Source organism: Oxyura jamaicensis, chromosome 5 (assembly GCF_011077185.1).
Source record: "Oxyura jamaicensis isolate SHBP4307 breed ruddy duck chromosome 5, BPBGC_Ojam_1.0, whole genome shotgun sequence".
In the NCBI taxonomy this organism is placed as follows: domain Eukaryota; kingdom Metazoa; phylum Chordata; class Aves; order Anseriformes; family Anatidae; genus Oxyura; species Oxyura jamaicensis.
The window spans coordinates 22,358,406-22,380,519 of record NC_048897.1 but is presented as its reverse complement, the minus strand read 5'-3'; the positions used below and the strand labels follow the sequence as shown (position 1 = coordinate 22,380,519).

The 22,114-nt window shown below is 36.9% G+C and overlaps 1 protein-coding gene and 1 long non-coding RNA gene across 2 annotated transcripts in view; both read right to left on the bottom strand.

Annotated features, from left to right (window-relative positions):
- The window catches only part of INO80 (INO80 complex ATPase subunit), a 58,598-nt gene that overhangs the window by 24,436 nt on the left and 12,048 nt on the right, over positions 1-22,114 (bottom strand). Inside the window, exons 13-24 of the mRNA XM_035327107.1 lie at positions 21,482-21,577; positions 18,880-18,939; positions 18,239-18,381; positions 17,049-17,133; positions 16,442-16,559; positions 15,662-15,747; positions 14,541-14,708; positions 13,987-14,120; positions 13,129-13,196; positions 11,539-11,632; positions 10,281-10,458; positions 4,863-5,003 (exon numbers count right to left, since the gene is read on the bottom strand). Of these exons, the coding sequence (XP_035182998.1) occupies positions 4,863-5,003; positions 10,281-10,458; positions 11,539-11,632; positions 13,129-13,196; positions 13,987-14,120; positions 14,541-14,708; positions 15,662-15,747; positions 16,442-16,559; positions 17,049-17,133; positions 18,239-18,381; positions 18,880-18,939; positions 21,482-21,577 (1,371 nt within the window). The remainder of the gene's footprint in view (positions 1-4,862; positions 5,004-10,280; positions 10,459-11,538; positions 11,633-13,128; positions 13,197-13,986; positions 14,121-14,540; positions 14,709-15,661; positions 15,748-16,441; positions 16,560-17,048; positions 17,134-18,238; positions 18,382-18,879; positions 18,940-21,481; positions 21,578-22,114) is intronic.
- Positions 93-4,850, bottom strand: LOC118167594. The gene is made up of 2 exons (XR_004751205.1): positions 914-4,850; positions 93-132 (listed from the first exon to the last, which is right to left on the bottom strand). It is a non-coding gene; the product is annotated as an uncharacterized LOC118167594 (long non-coding RNA).

The window sequence follows — 22,114 nt, the reverse complement described above, 5'->3', positions numbered from 1 at the left end:
GTGCCAATTCCTACACAACTGATAGCAAAGCCGAGAGCAGAAGAATAGTATCCTTGCTGCATTTTGCCTATATTTCTTTTTATTTTATTTTAATTTCTGCCCTTCACAATCAAGTACTTACCTAGCAGAGATCTCTCCAAGTCAATGAAGTAATGAAAGCCACAAGAGTAACTGACAAAGCCAAGGCACACACCAGACAGCCTACTGAGCTGTTTTTTTTCTTAAAATACTTCACCCAGAGATAAACCATATGATCCCAAAGGAAATACACCACCACTTTCACTCAAACATAAATACATAACAATTCACTAACAAAAATCTTTTCAATAATATGCAGACTGCCAACTTCTTCCTATCTTTTCTGAATGGAAGTCTGTTTTGGGCTAACATTGTGCGGTATATACAAAAGAAGGAGAGTAGAAACTTTCACGTTCTATCAAAAGACTTAGTAATTTTTTTGCAAGCTCACTTAAAATTAAGCTAAAATTTAATATTATGTAGTTAACCTAACAGCATGGAATTTAAATGGAGAACTTATAAATTTGCAGTATTTCATAGGTTACCTCACTAATATAGGAATCAAATATGTTACTACTTTAGAAGTCATTGTTGCTTTTATTTCAGAAGTAAAATTTTAAAAAAAATCATCCAGGTAGGTGCAACTAAGTTACAAGCATTCTCATTAGTCCTAACACTGTGGAAAATGAGCACGCTACCTAGAAGATTACAAAAAGCATTTATTTAACAAATGGAGCACAGCAGAAATCAGTTGTGAAAGTTTTCACATTTGAAAAAAGCCAGCAGAGCTGCATAATGAGAAATACTAGGGGAATCTGTAGGGCTTGATGCTGAACAGTAAGCAGATGAGCTTCTTGAGAATTGAGAAGGTGTGGGAATTTGATAATGGGACAACTGAAACTTTAAGTGCAGTGAAAGAACCACCTTACTATTGCATCTTTTGTGTTTTGGAGGGGGGAAGAATTTCTTGTTCAAGCTTACTCTGGTGTGATGCAACTGACTGCTACCTATTGAGAATAATATATATAACATTATAGCATGCCAATAAAAACCTTCTAATGGCTTAACCAAATGCTAAGCAATGAAACTGTTTAAACAGCAACAGTTTTACATACTGCTCTTTAGAACTGTGTGATGGAGCATCCCATACCTCAGGACAGGCTGCCTGCTTAGATGCTAGCTACTCCTTTCTGGACATACACCAGCTAACACAAGGTAAAAAGACATTAAGCAAGATCTTCTTGATGGTAGCCTGTGGTCTACTCCTGGTTTATGGGAGCTCTTCTCATAAGAATAAATTCATCTTGCTAACAGTTACCTTTGCAAGGGACAATCTCTTGCTTAAAGAGATTCACCAGTACAATTATAGGACATACTGAAACAAAACCAAAAAAGCATAGAGTCTTAGCAACAATTGTAAAGCCATTGATCTGCAAGATGCCAAGAGCTATTTTTATACCAGGATAGCTTATAGGTCTACATGCAGTCGCATGCAACACTGCAAAGTGAAAGGCACTGCGTTAAGTAAGGCTTTGTACACATCTCCACCACTCACTATATGGTGTTGGAGCTGATGCTATCTTGTACTGCCACCTGCAGTCACAGTGTAAGACTGTCTTTTGTGTGAGGGCAAAACCTCTCACAATTTACAGTTCAAATCTTACTGCCTCTACAGTGATGACCACTGCAAACTATGGTAGAGAACTGCATTGTTTCCTTTAAGGACACTATTAACCATCACATTTCTGTTTGTATTTCTTTACTAGATAGCCTGGAACAAACACTCTTCCAAGCACTGGCAATCTGTAATACCTCACCTAAAGGAAGAACTATTAGGAGTCAATCTTGAGATGAACTCTGCCTCAGTGCAGCTTCTGCATTAACACGAACAAAACTTCCCACACAGGAAGGATTAACACCTGTGTGACACTGACTAACATCTGAGAACATCAGACCATTTTCACTGTCAGCTCCACTTTTTTTTAATGCGCACACACACTAATTCAGAGCTCTGCATCTTTTACATTGCCTTACATGAAAAAAAAAAAAAAAAAAAAAAAAAACATTCTGAAACAGGTCAAAAAAGTCTTCCATTTAAGTTTGTTCGTGCTCCTACTCTTACCATGACCCTTTTGCCATGAAGAATTTTTTTTGTTTCAGTTTTGTTTTTGTGGTTTTACTTGTAGTAAAAGGTTGGACACACTCCTTAGTACTAACCTGTCCTTTATCAACATATTCTTAGCAAATCCACAGAATGTAACAGTCATGGCTCAGAAGTATATCCAAAATTAGGGTGATAGCGATATATGAATGTATTACCACCTTGAATTCAGTAGCTTAGTAATTTTAAAACATTTCCTACACTTATCTCCACACAGTTAATCCTTCAGACATTATGAGATTCCCCAAACCACTTCTCCCTGCAATACCTGTGACACACTGGGCTCTGTTAAACTGCTAACCTAAATCAAGCCATATTACTTTGAAATTAATAAATCAGCTTCTAAACGAGAATACAAGATCCATCTTCCAACTTATTTTGGGGGAATTTAGGCCTATCTGTACTCAGGAAAACAGCCCCTACAGAAAGAAAACTACAATGCTAAATAACCCCCTCTCCGATAGTCCCCCCCACCCCAATAGCTGCTACATAAACATACGCTCCTATTTCTATCATTCGCTCCATTAACTTCCCAAAATTCATCACAGGTCAAACAACAGAAGGCTATAGTTTCTGAGAACATACATGCTCTTTCTGCTATTTCAGGTCTTGCACACTCCTGCCAAAAGTTTGTAACAAGCGTAAAATTAAGTCTTTGTATTCCTAGAAACAAAAAGCCATGCCTGCACTTAATCATTTTTCCACATCAGCCAAGCCAAAAACAAGTAACTTTTATTCAGTTGAATAAATGTCAAATAGAATCTCTCCTTGACTTTCCCTTCCCCTTCAAACCCAGCCTTCTGACCCCTCTCTTCATTTCATAATGTATAGGCAGTATTCAACACATTCTTCAGAAGTAATTCAATTTTGAGCACAAAGAGTGACAAATCAAAGGATTGAAATTTGAAGGAGAAGGGATTTCTACAATTTGCTTTCAGAGTAACTGCTTGTCCTTGAACCAGGCAGCATGTTGTGACCAGGAGGCAGTATGAGACTTTGGAAAAAGTTGGGTTCCTGGCCCCTAGAACTAAAGGCTATGAATTCAGCTCAAGGAGCAGTATATAGGTGATAAGCAGTCCTGGGTGACATACATCCTTCTTCAGATGCCAAGATATTATACATACATGCAGCCACATCTGATCAAGATGCAGCAACAACATCAGTATGGGTTAAAGAATCTAACATCTGGATGGTCCGGCAATAAAAGTCTTCTGCTATTGACCTAGTTTTGTATATATAAGTAGCATTAAAATTCCTCTTTAAATGATAGGGATTTTATTGGCCTGATATTACTTCAAAGTAACTGGAAGCAGATGTCCTCGTTCTTAGTCCCACTGACACCCACTTTTCAATTAAGGTAGGGCTTTCCCTCAAGAGCAGGGGGTTAACCAGGAGAGTCCTGGGTATGTGACAGTATATGGGAAAAAAAATGTAAGACTAATTATTTCCTGCAGGAGAGAGAAAGTTTTTTATTTGAGCATGAAGCAATGTAAGACAAGCCTATTATATTAATTATTGTTTGTTGACTTGGAATTGACTTGGAATTGATCATTTACATTACTTAATTTACCACACTAAGCTGAGAACAGCACATAATAACATGGTAAAGAAAAAGAAAAATCTGGGGGATGGGGGAGGGGAATCTGCCAAACTAACTACACACAGCTGTGGTGCACAGCTTCAGCTTTCCTGTTCTTAACAGGACCAAGGATGTGACCAGCAGCCACAGACTCCTGCAGAACTTTATATCTCACCCAGCATACTATAAAATCTAGCACAATGTGGCATCCAGCGCATGTTTATCTTACTTTTAGCTGTTTCCTCAAAACTGATGTTCATCCAGGCGATTAGGAGAAACAGTGTTCAGTGATTTATCTTTTAGCGAGAGCATGGGTCAGAACCTCATTTTTTATAAAAGGTTATTCTGAAGGTGGCAACTCTCTATAGATATGCTTATCTATTATGATGACAAATGGTAGATTCAAGCCCAGATTTGAATCATAAGTACATTTTGTTCAGCTTTGCCAAGATCTAGCAACACAGAATTAAAACAATAGCCATAAACTTATGAGGGTCTCTTGTGTCAGCCAAGGAAACTTCAGCTAAAGTAATTTCAAAATTTGGTTCATAGTTGATAGATAATTCCAAGCAATACCTCTTAATACCCAGAAGATTTAGGAAATGTCAACTCAGTCCTTTAGTGTTTCTTTTTTGGAGCATAAGCTCATGCAACTAGAGAAACTGAACATCCTTTTCAAAAAAAGTCCTCAGCCCCCTTTGTCATCAGAGTTGACCAAACAATCATCCCAATCAATTTATATCATACCTACACCCCCTTCAGATTATATAGAGGAAAAAAAAAAAATCTATTTCACAATCTCTTCTACAATTTTACTGCTTTTGGTATTAGGAGAGAAAGTGAAATCTACGTATCTCAGAATAACTCCTGTTGGGTGCATCTCACAACTTTCCTTTTCCCTTCAGTACCCATTGCAGTCATTTCCCCTATGAAGTGACTTCCCTTTTAAAAAAGCACTATAGAATACAGTAGCAAAAGGATATCCTCACAACAATTTTACCCAACCAAAAGAAAGTAATATATCATCCTGTTCCTAAGACACAATTCTAACAAGATTTAAAACACAATAGAAAATACATAATTTACAACTTAACTTGGACTTACCCGTGGGCTGGCTATGCACAGGAAGGACGGCAGCTCAGTCACCTGGCAGCACCGTACACATGAGGTAGCTGATCTCCTTCGATGTATGACATGATCTGAATAGCCAGTAACTGCTTTACAGTGGCTACTGAACACAAGGTTCTAAAAACAAAATTAAAATTAATAAGTTATTTTGTCTGTAATGAAAAACTCTCAAATCTTGTAACCACCTATGAAAAAGACAAAAAAAGAACATTCACCAAGTGTTTCTCATGGAAAGAGGAAACCCTATGTATCTTCTGCAGCAACAATGTACAGATCTGTGCGCAATTATCAGAAATCCTGCAATGGATGAAATCAGAATAGTTCATATTCATATTTGCCTTTATGCTCTGTTGGAACTAGAAACAAGTTTTTCCTTTTTTGAACCCTTTAACCTTAGCTTTTCTAATATTCTAATAGATCCGACCCTCAGACCATTTTCTGGCTGTTCTTTTATCTATTCAAAAACATGGTCAAAATGAAATTTGGCAAGGAAAAAAGTAAGTAACACTAAGTAACACTGGACTGGTATCTCTGTACTTTCATTTTTTCCAACCTTTTTTTCTCTTCCGGTGCAAAATGGCTTTGAATTTTATCCTAAAGACTTCCAAGGTGCAGGCATGGTTACTGACGCAGATGAGCATACCCATGTGTAAAACTTGGAATTTGCAAGAGGATCAATGTCCTTTTGATATAGGAGAACACACTGATCATCTCTAGTGACAAATGAGGGTACTTCATTGACATTGCAGTTTAAATCGAGGGAAGTTATTTCAGGATGCTCAATTCTACACAGAAAAGTAACAGAAAACAAAACTAGATTTTCTTTGCTTGCATCAGTTACTGTATTTCCTTCTTTATTGTGAATATCCACATCAAGCAATGAAGTAAACTGCTTATAGACTAAGCCATTCTTGCTACTTAGTTTTTATTCTCTTTTATATTGATATCAACCAATTGTTGTTATATTATACATAATTATGACAGCAAGAACACGAGACCATTATTCTGAATTCTAGAGGAAACAAGCAATCAAAAAGAAACATTAAGAGATAAACTACCTGCTGTCTTCATGACAATTTTAGCAGTTCACTTCGGTAAAATGTAAGCAACACCTAAAGCTTCCATATTGTTCTGCCCCAGCTCCTAATGTACCAAAATTAATTTCATGAGACTTTTGATTTCCAGAGTCTCCCAATTTTCCAAAATTGCAGTGTCTGAAGTTCTAAACATCAAGCCACATGTATATCATCTCATACACAAAAATGTGTATATCCACTGCATGTCAAAAATGCTAGAAAACATGCAAACATCCACAGCAGTAGCCTATTAGAGACCACACATTCTTGGCCCTTTCTACTTCCAGATGTAAATGCACTGGACGAGAAGCAGATGGCTAGCATACAGGTGAGGCCACTAGTTAAAATTAATACACCGTGGGCAGACCTGTATATTGATATGGTTAGTTAACAGTTCAAAAAAAAAAAAAAAAGGCAAATTGTCTAATGAGGATTACAGTATATGCAAGAGATGACCATAATCTTTTGTAATCTCCTGACAAGGGAGACAAATACTCTTACTGTACATATGTGCTAGCACCACCTATGCAATACAATCAGTCAATCCCAGCACATAAGCATATCTTTCAGCTGCTACCAGTGCCACTTGTGGTCGAGCAAAAAGAAAGTTCCGATCCTCTGACTGAACATCTGCTCCTCTAAGAGGTGGGAACAGAAAAAGCTGACAATAGACTTTCACTGACACTCAGCAGAGCTAAAAAGCACAAGTCAAAGCTTGGGCCACGCTGGTTAATGTGAACTGATCCCAAACACAGGCACTTACTCAGCTGGCAATTCTTTACCAGTAATGCTGCCTTAAGCAGCAACTGGTTCCTATGTTCACTCCCTCCCCTGCAGAGCTCCTTCTTCTTGTTGGCATAGCTGGCTACGTATTAAAAACCTGGTCAAGATGAAAACAAACCCTTGCTCCTCCACCCTATGTTACTTTTGTGATCCTTTCCACCCCCTAGTAAAAGACCCCTTGGCAACAGCAAGCTACTAGACAGGCTCAGAAGAGCTGCTTCAGGTTAAAGCCACTTTCTTCCCAGGCCCACATAGAGGGGATAGAGCTGATTTTATGGTAAGAATCGGCATTGCATGTAGTCACAAGAGGTTTCCACTACATCTTATCAGCGCAAGAGTTGGTATACTGCTGGTGGTTGTTAGAGGGGTTTGTTACCTTCATTTCTTGGAAGGTGAAGGAACAAGAAATGGATAGAGAGAAAGCTAACAAACTGCAATTCCAAACCTTGCAAAGGAATGCAAATTTGTTATTTAATTCTCTTTTGGAAGCCAACATCAAAAAGTCAAAGATGGCTCCAGCCCAACTAGAATTACACAGGAAGAAACAAAGGGAAAACTTCCAAGGAGGCACCCCAAATAGGAGAAAAGTATTATTTTTATATATGCATGGTATTAGAAGCAGTTCTTGCACAGGGGCATAAATCTACTTTTCAGCTTCCTGTGCACAAATCATGGGAAACATCCCCCTGTGAATGCCCTGACATACAGAGCCATTAAGCATTCATGAACAAAGCAGACACCAGATATAGCAGGGACAGTGGAAAGCAGCTTGCTCAGTCACACACATGGAAAAGCATGGATAAGGTTACAGAGGAGAACACAGGCACAGCTCTCAAATGGATCATATGCCTTAGTACAACAAAGCTAAGCACCTACGAAGAGGACTGTTAAAACAAACATGAACGTACACGTCTACTGCAACCATGCAGTGAAAGTAATTGTTGAAAGAGGCTTTCCTACAGTGCAGAAGGGGCTGCACAAAAATATGGGCTATGGCTACCAGAACTGTCTTAAGCTTGTTAACACTTCTAAGTTTTTACAGAAAGAAAATGGAAAGCAAAAGAGAAAAGGGTTCACCTCAGCAGATTTCATGTTAATTTAACTCAGCATATACAAACTAATACACACATGTGAAGGTGCTAAGGGGAATGAAGAGCCTTCACACTGAGGCATTTCTGTGCTTACGTGAAGAAAATCATACCATCTTTAGACAGATGTTACTTCAATTTTAGAGATCCATTTTAAAAGTTTCTCTTTTTTTTGTCTACTGACTTATTTTTGTAGTTTGCCTCTTATATCGGAAATGCTGATCCGAGCAGTTAAGAAAAGCCTTTCCAGATTTATACCATTTCCTTTTTCCTCTGTTTTTTCCCCCTCCTCACTCTTTACATGTTACTATCTTGCACAGCCCTAAATGAAGCCTCAAAGAATTTTGCACTGCAAGTTTCTTTCCATTTTACTATCTTACAAAGCCCTAGATGAAGCCTCAGGAAATTTTACACTGAAGCTTTCTTGGGCCAAGATAAAAAACAGAATTCATTTACACTCATGATGATGTGTGCTGTTAAAAGAAAGACGTGCAGGGCTACTTGTTTTTCAACTCTCCTGGTTTTGCACATGTTAAGACATTCTATATATAAGCTATGCAAACAATTGTGCATACATACCTTATTTTAAAGTGACTTCAGATAGTAATTTGTCTATAATGAAGGTTAGAAAAGTTCTAAGGAATCCTTTGTACTTGTAGGGCTAAACTTCCTTCAGATTCACTAGGGTTATCACAAGTACACTGTATTGCCCAAATTGATGAAATTTACTCCTCAGCTGGCTGTTTTTTGTATAAAAGCCACATGAGTTAAAACAGTAACATCACTGGGACTCCCAGAGACACAGGTAATTCCAAATTTGTTATTTGGAAACATATATATATATGATAAAGACCTGCCAGGCTGTGGTACAGGTGGGTCTGCAGGAGAGTCACTTGCTTTTCATTTCATTGTTAGTATTAAAAGATGGATGTGCATATTCTACAACTGTCATCTGTAATGTAAAACCACCTGTTCTGTAAGAAAACATGATGATTTTCATTCTGATATTTACATAAACTAACCCAAAGGACATATAAAGACCTAGATTGTCTTTCTACATGTGAAAAAATGAACGCTACCTTCTGTAAGCACATACAGTGACACCATCTCCTTTACTGTTATGCTGCAATGTTCATGACAACACACAAGTTTTCCTTGGCCATACCCATGAGAGCACACAGCCACAGTATAGTTTCAGAGATACAAGCATTACAGGCAGCACAGAAATGGCTGAATGTAATCTTCATACATATTTATTTATTTATTGCAAGGAAATCCATACAGCATAGACATTTCAACAAGCTAGATAAAGAATTACAGAATATTTAAACACCAGCACAGTCAGAGTTAACTGGCATACACACTCAGTTGGCTTGTTCTTTGTTTGACAACTAGGACTCATTTTGTTGGCTTTGCTGTTAACACTGCAAAACATGACACCAAGCCCAAGGTTGCTTTCCTACTGCTTATACATCTTCAACTTCCTCTACACGCTATTCAATTGAATTCTGGCTATCTCCTTTCCCTTTCCAGCCTCGTGAAGAGAAGCAATATTCCCCAGAGAAAATTGGCAAGATCTCACTGTTTCAGAAATGATGTTTTTTTAACTGTATGTATGCTAACTGCCACTAAAGGAGAATTTCAACTGTACCCCAAATGCTTACCGATCCTGTGCTACTCTTTTTGTGAACTTCCTTTCCAATGAAATAAGTTGATGCAGTTACAACTCAGGAGATCAACAACAATTTAGTCAAGGAGTCAAAAGGAGACAAAGGAGTCACAAAGGAGACAAAGGAGTCACACGCACCCTAGGCAAAGGCTTAGAGAAAATGACCTTGCATTACACAGTAAGATGAACACATTCGGAATTTACGAGCCAGCAGTAGAAGCAAGTATCAGAATAGAAAGACAACCATTGATAATTCTTGTTCATTACCTCGGAAGCGCTACTGAAGTCTTTGCTTATCCCTGTTGCTGCAACAATGTATTGAATTTGAGAAAATAACTTATTTCGGACTGAAAATAAGCATCTTACATGTAGAAAAAAAAATAAAAAATCTTAAGCTTACATTTAGAATTCATCCCTGACAAATCATGCATCTAGTTCTACTGAAGTAGTATTTTTAAGGCCTCTAATTCAGCTAGTTTATTTTTACATAACAAGTTTTGAAATATATCACTATAGAGGAGAAAGACAGCAGTCAAATCACTTTTCTGTTCAGCACCCCAAACTTCATTACCTGTATTTGATTAAAGGTTGGACTAGATGATCTTAGCGGTCTTTTCCAACCTGAATGGTTCTATACAACAGATAAGAGAGCACACTAATAAAATCAATTTGTTTAAAAGTTTATGTTTTCATCCATTTTGTAAGGATGGAAAGTTTCTGAGCATTCCTCCCTCCTGAGGATTTGCTAACGTCTCCAGATAAAAGAAATTTTGCTTACCTGCAGCAAAGTGCAGCTGTGCAAGTTAGGGAAAGACAGTGGGAAATTTACATCAAGCAAGAAATCCTTGTTCTTTAGACAATGTGAGCCCTGCTGTTTCTCTCTTTCTGGTTCCACCCAAGAACGCAAGTGATGGAGCCTGTAGGAGGCTTTCAGAGACAGGAAAAGAGCTAACCATCTGAAATAAAACACAGTAGATACATTTACTCACTTCTTTGTGAAAGAAAGGCTTAAATTTATATAACAACCTAATTCCATTTGACACAAACATTTCTTTTTCCAGAAATTCAGGCTTACAATTTTCTGGGAAATACTTTTTTTTTTTTTTACTAGACATCTTCGAATTATATTACTATTATTTTCATCTTTTCTGAAGTGGCTTAATTGATTCTATATGATTAACTTAGAATACATTTTGAAGCACTTCATTTAAAAGGGTCAAGCATGATTTAGCCATTACTATCTAAAATTGCACTGACTTCTCCATAAATTATACATATTATTCATAGCAACCTATATAATGAAGACAGAATTTATCACAAAGCTCAGATAAAGAGCAATTTGTACTGCAGTTAAAACACAGATGAAAAAGGAGCTGTCCAAAATAACTGCAATGATGAAAGAATATTACAAAGCCCTAAAGAAAACACTTTTATTGATAAAGACTTGCTTTTAAGCTTATTTTTTTTACAATATCTACTGAATGTTAGTCAGAGTACTGTCACTTGTGGAGTATACACTAGCTTAAACAGATCACTTCACTTTCCAAGACGAGACAACTCACAATGCCACCATCCTAAGCCTGCACCTTGGAAATCCATTCTGTATTAAGAACATGCAGAAAAGAGACAATATGGCTTGGAGCTGAAAAACAACTATCAGTGCATAAGCTGTGTGTTAAACATACGCTCAAGTGCGATTGGTAAGCATTACAATAAACCAGCCTTCAGAAGTCTGGATCCCGTGCTTAATACCAGCAACCTACAGTGTGACCTTAACCGAACTCCTCTCTTGTCCGTTGACCACCTTGTATATATGGAACATAAAATAATTTTAACAGAGAATTTCTCTGACAGAGAAAAACATGTATAATGGTGTCCTATGCCTGCAGGAAACTCTAAAAGTTATTATGTTAATGATAGATAGGTGATAAGTATTAGGAGGCACAGAAAACGCGGGTTTACAGAGATGCCTCTAATATCACCTGTACTATTCCTTTAATTAATAAGAGAGATAAAAGATAAAAAGTTGTCCTCACCTGGCTAAATGTCCCTGATTCATGAGGTTTGCCATTTCTGCTGGAGAGACATCAATAAACCGGAGGAAAGAAAAACAGCTTTCTTCATTGATGCCTATGTCACAAAAAAACGAGTTAGGCCAAGACATTGCACAGAAACTCATAATTGAAAGTAATGAATGTATTTCAATAGTGGTAAATTCTATGCAACATACACATTCTCTACAATAAGAAAAATCTAGACAAATAAACAGGAGAGCCTAATTGAACCTAGATCTTTTAGAAATACTGAAAATTTCATCCTAATTGCTGTTCCCCTGTCTCTAAGTTTCAGTTTATTTTCCAGTATGGGCAAGAGAAGGATATTTACAAAGACTGACATATTCTATGCCAGAAACACATGCAACAACTAAGCAGGTTTATTTGACCTACTAGGAATCAACAGGCAGTTGTATGTTTGCTATTGCCATCAAATATCTCCTAGACAGCTGATACTAACATCAGGTCAGCCTGCTAAACATGTTCCTTCTCACTGTGCCAGTGAGTCAAACGTGTGGGAAGGAGAAGTAGGAATTGGTAGGGCATCGTGAGTGAGTGTGGGCATAAGGATGGATCAGATAGGGTGAAGATGATGGAAACGCTGCAGTGAAGCAGGGAGCTGGAAAGATATGTTCCACTGTTAATCAAGAAAGCTTTTCAGGCCCATCTGTGTGTCCTGTATTCCCAATACCATTCATAACTTTTTATGTTTAACTTCTACACAAATATTGTATCTCTGAAATTATTTTCCTTTTATGTTATGCCAGAGAAGGTACTCAAGAAGAAGTCTATTATGAATACCAAAACAAACATAGACCAGAATAATCAGCAAGACACACCAAAGTTAGAGAGTTATAGGCAAGTGCAGACTCCTGTTGTTGCATCTGGTTCTTCTTACTTGAAAATATGTTTGCATAGTTGAATAGGTCCACTCTAAGAGGCTTCAGCATAGCAATGCAGCCATTATCTCTCTTGCTTTATTCTCCTCAAATTTTCCCCATTAAAGCAGCTGAGCAATCTAGTTCACTCTTTTTAGCGAAAAAAAATCAAATAATCTATAACGATGAATTATATTTATCAATAAAAGTTAATTATATGCTTTTCTGCTCATCAATTAGATCCCAGATCATTTACATTCTCCTACTTTTTAACTGAAAGAAATTGGCAGTGTAACATACAATAGATGGTACTAAAATTAATCCAAGATTTCTCTGAATCTGAAAAACTCACACTTGACTAAAGAGGCAGCATTAATCCCTTAAAGTAAGCTAAAACAAGAGAAGAGGAAATACAACAAGAAACTGAAGTAGGGTTAAGCAGTGATTGAACTTGTCTGTAGAATATTCTTCTACTTACTTCCATCCTTTCCTTACTGAGGAAATGATATATACGTGCTGACTTCCCTTCAAATACAAAGGCTAAAAGAATTCTAACAAGTTCTAATCTGATTATCACAGAGGACAGACTGATCTGGCCTTTCAGTTCTCCCCTTGAATAACACGTATTACACCACACAAATGAGTATTTAACCCAGCTTACTTCTCAGTAAACTGGGTTACTTCTCTTACTTACCCTTCCTATGGAAGAGAGACTGCTGGATGTGGTCTGGTGCAAATGGCGAAAGTAAAACCCGTAACCACCTGAAAATGAAAGCAACAAAACAAACAAAAACACTCAGAAGGTGCTAATACATGTAACATTCAATCACATAGACAACAAAAAAATACAGAGTAACCAGTAATTCAGTTCGTTATGATAAGTATGCCAGCACTCTGGATGTTTGGAATTGCCTGGCATCATCAGTTCACGTGCACTAATGTTAATCTGATGCTCAGAGACACCATTGCTTTGGGATTGCATTTTATGCAGTAGAATAGTTAGGCTCATCTTCAAACATGTCTTTCGCATCTCTGCCCTGAGCATTTCTCATAATTTAATCAAAAAAACATTTATCAGGAATTGCTAGAGTCAGAGAAAACAGCAAACTACACTCAGGTGGCTTGCACTCAATCAAGGTAAGCATTAAAAGCTGTCAACACACAAGTAGATGCTCGCAATGTATCATGTCACAACGGGCAGATACTGATAGCTTCCTTAAACATGAAAAATCACTGAAGGGAAACCAGTGTTTTTCTAGAATTCTGTTAAAGGTTGTTCTATTACACATCATCAGCAACAACTATAAATTCCTTTTCCTTACTTTCTTATTCAATCAAAGGGATGTTTGATGCTCAGGATTCCACTAAGAAGGATCATCAGATATCTGAGGTTTAACAGTTGAATAAACGAAAGAAAACCAGGAATGCATTGCTTGGCTAACACCATTCAAGTACATCAGGTAAAGAAGTTAATTAGTGCTTACAAAGCTAAAATAAATCTAAATAATACTACAAAATATATTAAGCTGGAGAGGAAGTGGAGTTGGCTTGCCTGTCCCGTGAGTGGTTGAAGACCCTGATCTGTCCATGACGGTAGATGAACTTTGAAATCTGGTATGGCTTTAGGGAGATGTGAAATGGAGACCAAGTTTCCTGACGCTCAAACAACTCTGGGTGATTGCACACCTATAAGAAAATGAAAACATTAGGAAGGGATGAATTTCGTCTGATGCAGCATCTACATCCCAAATCAACTATGAATATTGATCCCATTAATATTGGCTAGTATTTCACAGCTATTTTAGTATATTAGTTCTAATTTAACACTGAATCATATCTTTTCCTATTCAATTCACAGCTTCCACATCTTTTTCCCAAGTGGATGACTTCGACAACCAATCTGGAACCAAAAGTTGGCAGATGCTTGCAGAATTTGGCAGAAGCTCTTCTACTCCAACATCATGCTGCACTGTACCAGAAAGAGAACTGAACACAAATCTGCATGTGTATGACATGCTTTTTGTTTGTTTGTTTTCTAGAAGCCCTATTTTAGTGCTGAGCTAATGAGTGAACATGCTTGTTAATTATTACTTTAAAAAGCCTTACCTTCCTGAACTGCATGACTAGATTCATGAGACTACTAGTGGTGTTCTGCGCTTGCTGCGTAGTGCCCATTGAGGACTGCAAGAGGTCATCAATAGAGATTTTATTTTTCAGAGCTTGATACAAGAGCTTCTGTCGACTTGTCTGCTGGCAGTACATAAGAATTTCAATCTGCAAAATAGTTATGAAGTTTTAGCTTTTTCTCTCTCTGAAATGGAACATGACCACATCAGTACAAACAAAGCAGGGAAAATGCATATTAAGGAAAAATTAACTTTCTCAAAAAAATATACATATACTGGCAGTTGCGTTTTTATCTGTATTTCAGGATCCAGCCTGAGAAGCACTTATGCAACAACTGTGTTTTGGAAGCCTTAGGAGATAGACCTTTACAAAAACATTAACGCAACTAAGTCAACAGAGTCTTAAGAACCTCTGAAAACATGAAATTTGCAGATTAACAGCTTAAATTTTGTCCAATTCTACTGTTAAACGGTACCTATCTGGAGTCATCTTGAACAAGTGTCAGGAACCCATGACAAAGACAACTAATAGATCACATAATAACAGTGTCTGTGGAAAGAGTTCCAGTTTCAAAACTAACAAGTACATCAGAACAAAGCTGATGCCTCTCTGCCAGTAGTCCCAAAACCTGGGCACAAGTTGTCCACAAGCCCATCCAGCATCGCTAACATCCACAAAAATTAAGACACTAAGAGAAAAGAGTATGATATTGCCAATATGCCTATCTTGCTCAGTACAAGCAAGCAGAAACAATCTTAAATCCATGCCCAATCTTTCACAGGGGCCAGCCAATCACTGCTGTATCAATCCCCTTTACTTCCATTTCTGATGTTACTGTCAGTTTAACCCAGCTTAAAGACTTTTTATTTGCAACTGCGAACAAAATATTTTCCCTAGATAAAAAAAATCATCAATTAAGGGGTTCTTAAGTTACATTCACATCTAATGAGATTGCTGGAATGTGATGCCAGAAATGTAAGGTCTGTGTAAAGTCCACAACCAAATTTCAGGTATGGAGAGTGACAAATGAGCCTATAAAAACTAGGTAACAGCTATGAAAATAAAGTTGAAATACTCTAAATATAAATGCTTTTTCTCACCTTATCTGACAGTTCATTTTCCACATCCTTCTTGATTCTTCTCAGCATGAAAGGTTTCAGGATCATGTGCAAGCGGGATAGCTGGTCTGGAACATAGTGAAACAGGAACAATTACTTCGCTGAAGAAGAAAACTGTATTTTTTTCTACTACAAATGAAGCCCCTTACTGCTCACTTATTTCTCCTCATATGAGTTCTTACAGCACAGAGTTAAGGTTTAAAGTCAGAGTTAAGGTCTTAAAACCTTTACTTCTGTGGCAAGTTTCAACTGTGCTGTCTTCTGTCTACTCCAATTACAAATCACCTATTTTATCTAGCTATATTTTTCAATATAATTATCCCCGGGAATTTACTGTGAATCCTTTATTTTTTTTCCAGCAGATGATTTTTAAACTTCTCTCCTGAAGCTCAAAAGGTATTTAGTGCTTTCTACCGTAATTTTTAGAGCTTGTAACATACTTGCAAGGCTTGTTAGATTATGTGCTCTACAGAAACTTACAAACATTTAAAATATTTTTTTCTCTTGTGTTGGGAAGGTGGAATATTAGAGACAAGTATCAAGTCAACACCTTCACCACATTTTTCTTTTCATTACACATGATGCATTACAAAAAATTTCAACATAAACTTTGGACCATAAGCCACAATGTTCCAATCCATGTACCCTCTGCTTTATAAGGCATTCCTCATACACAAAGTGAGAGAAATTTTATCCACTGGTAATTGGGAAAGGCAACAAATTTTTCATATACAAACGACTGTAATTTCACACAGCACTCACTCTCATCGATGGCGGATTTGTTCTCTGCATGGCTCTCTATGTCCTTAGAAAACCACTCATTGAACTCTTCATGGGAATCAAACAAAGTTGGCATGATAAAATGCAGCAGGGCCCACAGCTAGAAAGGAAAGGAAAAATAATCTATCAGCAAAAGTCATCCTACTGTGGACAAGGTAAATGGGGATCCCAATCTCTTGCAGCTCTTCATGAGTGCAAGAGAATCACTTTAGCAGATTGCAAGACATGGCAAACTCACACCTCTGACATATTCTCCCCCGCCAGATATATCAACACCATCAGAAGCAGTGAGAAATATAGGATAATGATTTCAGCCAACAGAAGAAAAAGCTACTAGAATTAAATTTTATTTTATCCTATAACTTAGGCATTACTAACCATCAGCTACCTTGAGTTTTACTGTTATCTGAATGCCAGGCACACTTCCAAATTTTCCCCTCCCAGAGTTGATTTCATATTTTTTTGCCAGTGGTGAGATTCAAACACGATCCCACAACCACACAAATGCAACAGGTTTCTCAACTCTTCACAGATATTTAGGATATACTCCCTGATAAAGAAAAGTCAGCTCTTGTGAGTTCCTGAATACCTCGGCCATTGTGTTCTGGATTGGGGTCCCAGTCAGTAACAATCTATTTCGACACTGGAACTGTAGTAAGATCTTCCAGCGAACACTGATGATTAAAATTGAGAAAAAAATAAATCATTAGAATTGTTTATTTTTTTTTCCTGTTCATTTTTTAAGAACATGAATGCTAGGAATTTTAAGACAACTGCTTCTAGTAACCTTCCCAGATGTTTTTTTGGATGTCACTGGGTAAAACTACCAAAGTTACCACCCAATCTTTCTAAAGGCAACTACAGGAGGAAGTAGCCTTTTACAAAATAGAAATAAATGTGCATCATTTATTTTATTTAAGTATGTTTTTAACTCACTTTTAATACAAATGCTACTAATTAATAATAAAATCACAATCTTGTCATCAAAATAATTAACTTTCCAAAAGAAACAGTTATTATCAATTCGAATTGTGTATTTTTCACACTTTACAACACTAAGTCCATATGCAACTGTAGAAGGAGTGCTGAGCTGTACTTTACAATCTTAAGGGGGCAATTTCCAAAGAATGCTGAAGAGGCAGACTTCAGTCTGAACAAATCTGCATACAAAGCAGTCCTCAACTGACAGAAATAGAGATTTGATGTGAATAGTGGCAACTTGGGGAAATGTTAAGAAAAAGCAATTAGAGAAGTAAAGATGCACAAATCTATTACTCGGAAATAAAGAGAAAACATTCTGGCACAGAGTATTGTGACTAAGATTGGGATTTAATGCAGCTGACAGTATTCACCAGGTTCTGACCTTCACTAGTGTCTGGAAATGCCACTGAAGGAGGAATCAAAACACCACATTTAACAGAATAAGCAGAAATAATACACATTAATGACTACAGATTGTTCACAAGGCAGAATTATATGAGTAGTCAGGAAAGAAGGTGAACAGTATTTAACACCTTTTTGTTTCATTGTCCTGTACTCTACGCATACTTCTGCTCCATAATTACTTTTTAAATGCTTTATATATTTGGAAGAGGAAAATCAAGGATAATTCCATTGTCACCCACCATTGGAGTTATACAGATACTTAACTAGGTTAAATACTTGAAGTCTCACATACATCTATTTTAAATTCTGACAGTTTTTGTAATCTTTATGTTATCTTGCTATTCCTTTGAAAGGTTCATTGAGAGGAAACATTGTTTCCAGTTCATATATTACCTGGAGCTACTCTTGAGTGCTTGTGCTTCGTCCAGTACCATATATTGCCATTTCACTCGCTGGAAATACTTCACATCCTGTACGACCAATTGATAACTGGTAATCACCACGTGGAAAGGAGCATCCTGAGTATACAGCGTCTTCTATAACCAAAAAATAAGAAACAATTGTCCAGATAATATAAATACATTGTGAAGAGTTCACCTGCATATACTGTAATTTCAGATTTCTGTTGCATAATCTTTTCTCATTATCACTGCAGGCACTGAACCCTATAAAATGTTGTTTACCCATGCTAAATCAGGAACAATCTGACCAGCCTGCAGGGATGCTAGAGTTGGACACTGAGTTAGATTATTCAAATAGAATAAACAGTTCTTGACACTGAAACTGCCTGCTTCATTTGTAGGGACATATTTTCTTCAACTACATACTACCCTAAATTGCCCTACACTGTACTGTTCTCCAATACAAGAGAAACCGTCTACCTCGTTATTTTACCAAAGATGTCACGACATAGATGAAGATACAGAACTCCATTATCTACACATTGTTTAGCTTAGTAGCGTGTAATAATAGTTTTTGTTTCACTTTGCACAAGTAAAAAAAATGGTCCAAGCACGTGGGCATGCCAGTATTACCTGACTCCAGAACTTCCTGATCACTTTTCTGTCATGGGGATTTCCCCAGTAAGGTAGCACCTGTAACAGTACAGAAGTACACAGGCATTATTTTCAAATAAAGACATACTTGCTCTAGAATTTTATACTACACATTCTACAAAATAGAGAGTTTGTTTTTTTTTTTCCAAAACAACCAAAAATGAAATGTTCTTAACATGCTGGAAAACAAAACAAAACAACTTTGAAATATCATACCAAGCACATGTATCAAGCAGATTATGCCTAATATAAAGATACAAAGACAAGATTCTCAGCTTGATCTAAAAATGCCCAGAAGAATGTTACAAATTCTAACCTGATTTTTCTAAAAATGAAAACTTATACATAGTTTATGGAAGAAAGAGGTCTGCTTCAGTTAACCCTACACAACTAGTAGGCCTGCTCTCCTGTTTAACATTTCCTGTTCTTCTCTAATCACACTGATTCTGTTGGTTTTGTACTTCAAAACTGTCCCCGGACTCTAAGATCAAAGTTAGTAACTTTGCTCTAATGTAAGAATTTGCTCATCAGTTTATTACTCTGAATTTTACAGGTCTTATTACTAAGAACAGATCTTTGAAGTGAATTGAAACCAGGCCGAATTACTAGTTAATAATACTGTACTGCCATCTTCTGTCTGATGAAAGGACTACATTAAACTAAGAGCAAAAGTACGGAATGGTGGTTTCTGATGTTATGAAACATCTCCATCCTTCAACGGACAAGCTCTGAATTACTACACACAATGTGCCTTTAGGTGACTATTCTTCCAACGTTTCCAAAATAAAAATGCTAGTAAAAAAAGATCAGATTAATCAACAAGTGATTTGCCTTTTACTTTACATATTCTGCCCTGGACCTGAAGAAATTAATTCACTGTGATTTACTATAACTGACTACACAACTGATTACACTGTATGATTAGAAACTGGAACAAAACTGGTTCAAAAAACTGATAAAAACTCATAAGTAAATAACAATCACAAGTTTAGAAAACTTTTAAAAACATGAACCATTCCAGGGACAAGGTAAGCATAATTATGCAATAAATCCGCAAAACAGCTATACAATAAAGGAAACAAAGAAAAACATTCTTTTTATATTAAAAATGTACTCTATTCAGAAGCATCCTGGCTGCATTTTTGAAATGTTTTCTGTGTTTCACTCCCAAGGAGAAAGCATAAAAGTTGCTCACCTATACTAGTTGGAGGAAATGACAGAGAGTAAGTAGGTAGAATGGCCAACTGCTCTAATGTCTTCTACCCCAGGCTTTAAACTGGAGTCCCTACTGTTTTGGGCTATGCAAATACATGAATAATTCATTTTTATTTTGATTTTTAAAGTCACTCCTCACTAATTTAATATTTTTATTTCATCACTTTCTTTGAAGTCTGAGCGATCCCAATTTATGCCAAAATATAAGCCACTCAAATCATCCATTATTGTACAACATTCTTGCACAAATTCTCGTCGGACAGATACCTCGAGGTATACACCACTATAGCCAACAGTATAGTCTTACAAGTGACCTGTGCAGCAAGCGATTTCATAAAATGTAAATCCTTTAACACCCCAGACCAAGAAATCAAATATTACTTACAGCAATACTTCCAAGTCTTTTCCTCCACCTCATTAAGTAGCCAAGACATTCAAACAATTAGCCTGGGTGTTACTTGTATGTTGTCTGCTTACAGTCATAACTACATGGTTTTTATTGTTTTTATATATTCTTTGTAAGAATTAAAATTGGATGCGTTACAAAACTTCTTAAGATCAAAGGTTGCCATGCCAACAACTCAAGGATTTGAACTATAATCCTTTCTTTGCAGATATAACTGCAAGCCTTTGTCCATCTTGAACTCTAAAATCTTATCGCTGTTTCAGTAATATATATTCCTTTTAAATCTTCCTTTACAGCACTCAAGCATTTTCCATTGGGAAATAGGTCAGCAGCTTGTTTTTCAGTAACCGGCTGTTCCTTACTTTCTACATTACTGTTTTCTCACATTCACAATATAACTGGGGACCTTGACTTATTTCCTTGTTATCTTCTTCATCTTACCCATTTGTGTACCTCTACTTTCTTTTTTCTTGGTTGCTAGCTCCATTTCTATGGTTCTTCTACTTTTCTTTAATAATAACTACATTTTCTCTCCTGATCTGTTTAGAGTTCTAGTTTTGTTTACATACAATCTTTATCGTACTCAGATTTATATGAAGGACTGAAAACACGGCTCTAAACCTAAAGGGAGTACATTAGACTGAAACATTTTTGGGTCTGCTGCCAGCCCCACATCCTATAGAACTGAACATCCACTCCGCACCTCACTTCAATTCCTCACTGAGACTGTGTCTTCAAGCTGTTGCAAAATTAAAATCATGTAATTCAAGAAAGAACATTTTCAAGCCCTAGATAATTTAATACTACAGAAAGACCAGATGATGGAAAAAATCAGAATCAGGCCTAATACAGAGTTTCAAATTTCAAGATGAGGCACCCAGATGTGGCAAAGAAAACCTGGCGGGGGGAACACAGTTTGCTTTTGTGATAACAAAGAACTTTCTTGCACATGCTTATTACCTTGAATTTAGGAACAAATCTGGCAAACTCCTGGTGCCAGTTGTTAAGAGTAGAGGCAGGTGAAATTATTAAAAAGGGTCCCCAGATGTTCTCTCTCTGCAATAGATATATTTTAAAAAAAATCACAGATTAATTAAAAGCCCTATGTAGGCTTACAAGAATCTCAAGCTGCAGTGCACCAAGAAGACAAGTCTAACTACCTGTTGTCCCTTCCATGCATATGAGCTCAAGAGCCTTTGGCTCTGCACACCCTTCCAGTATCATGGCTGATAGTACCATCAAACTGGTATCAAAAGGAATATAAAAAAATACAGGTAACGGTCATTTATTTGGCCACTACTTCAGCTATTTCTGCTCTTGGTACCATTAGCCTGTATCCCCAATTTAAGGCAAGTGTTTGTCTGTCCTGGAACAGAAGAATCACAATCTTTCCTAAAAAAATAAAATCCAGCAAAGTGTGGAAATGCATGCTAATTGCCATGAAGTTCAGAATTTGTGCTTCATTTCTACAGGTCTCTATGATATGTAAAGCTCAGTGAACCATTAAGTCTGCAGATTGTTCTCTCATCAAGCTTTCACAATCAGTGCATATGAAAAGGTATTACTCAGTGAACAAACGAAAATTCTCTCTAT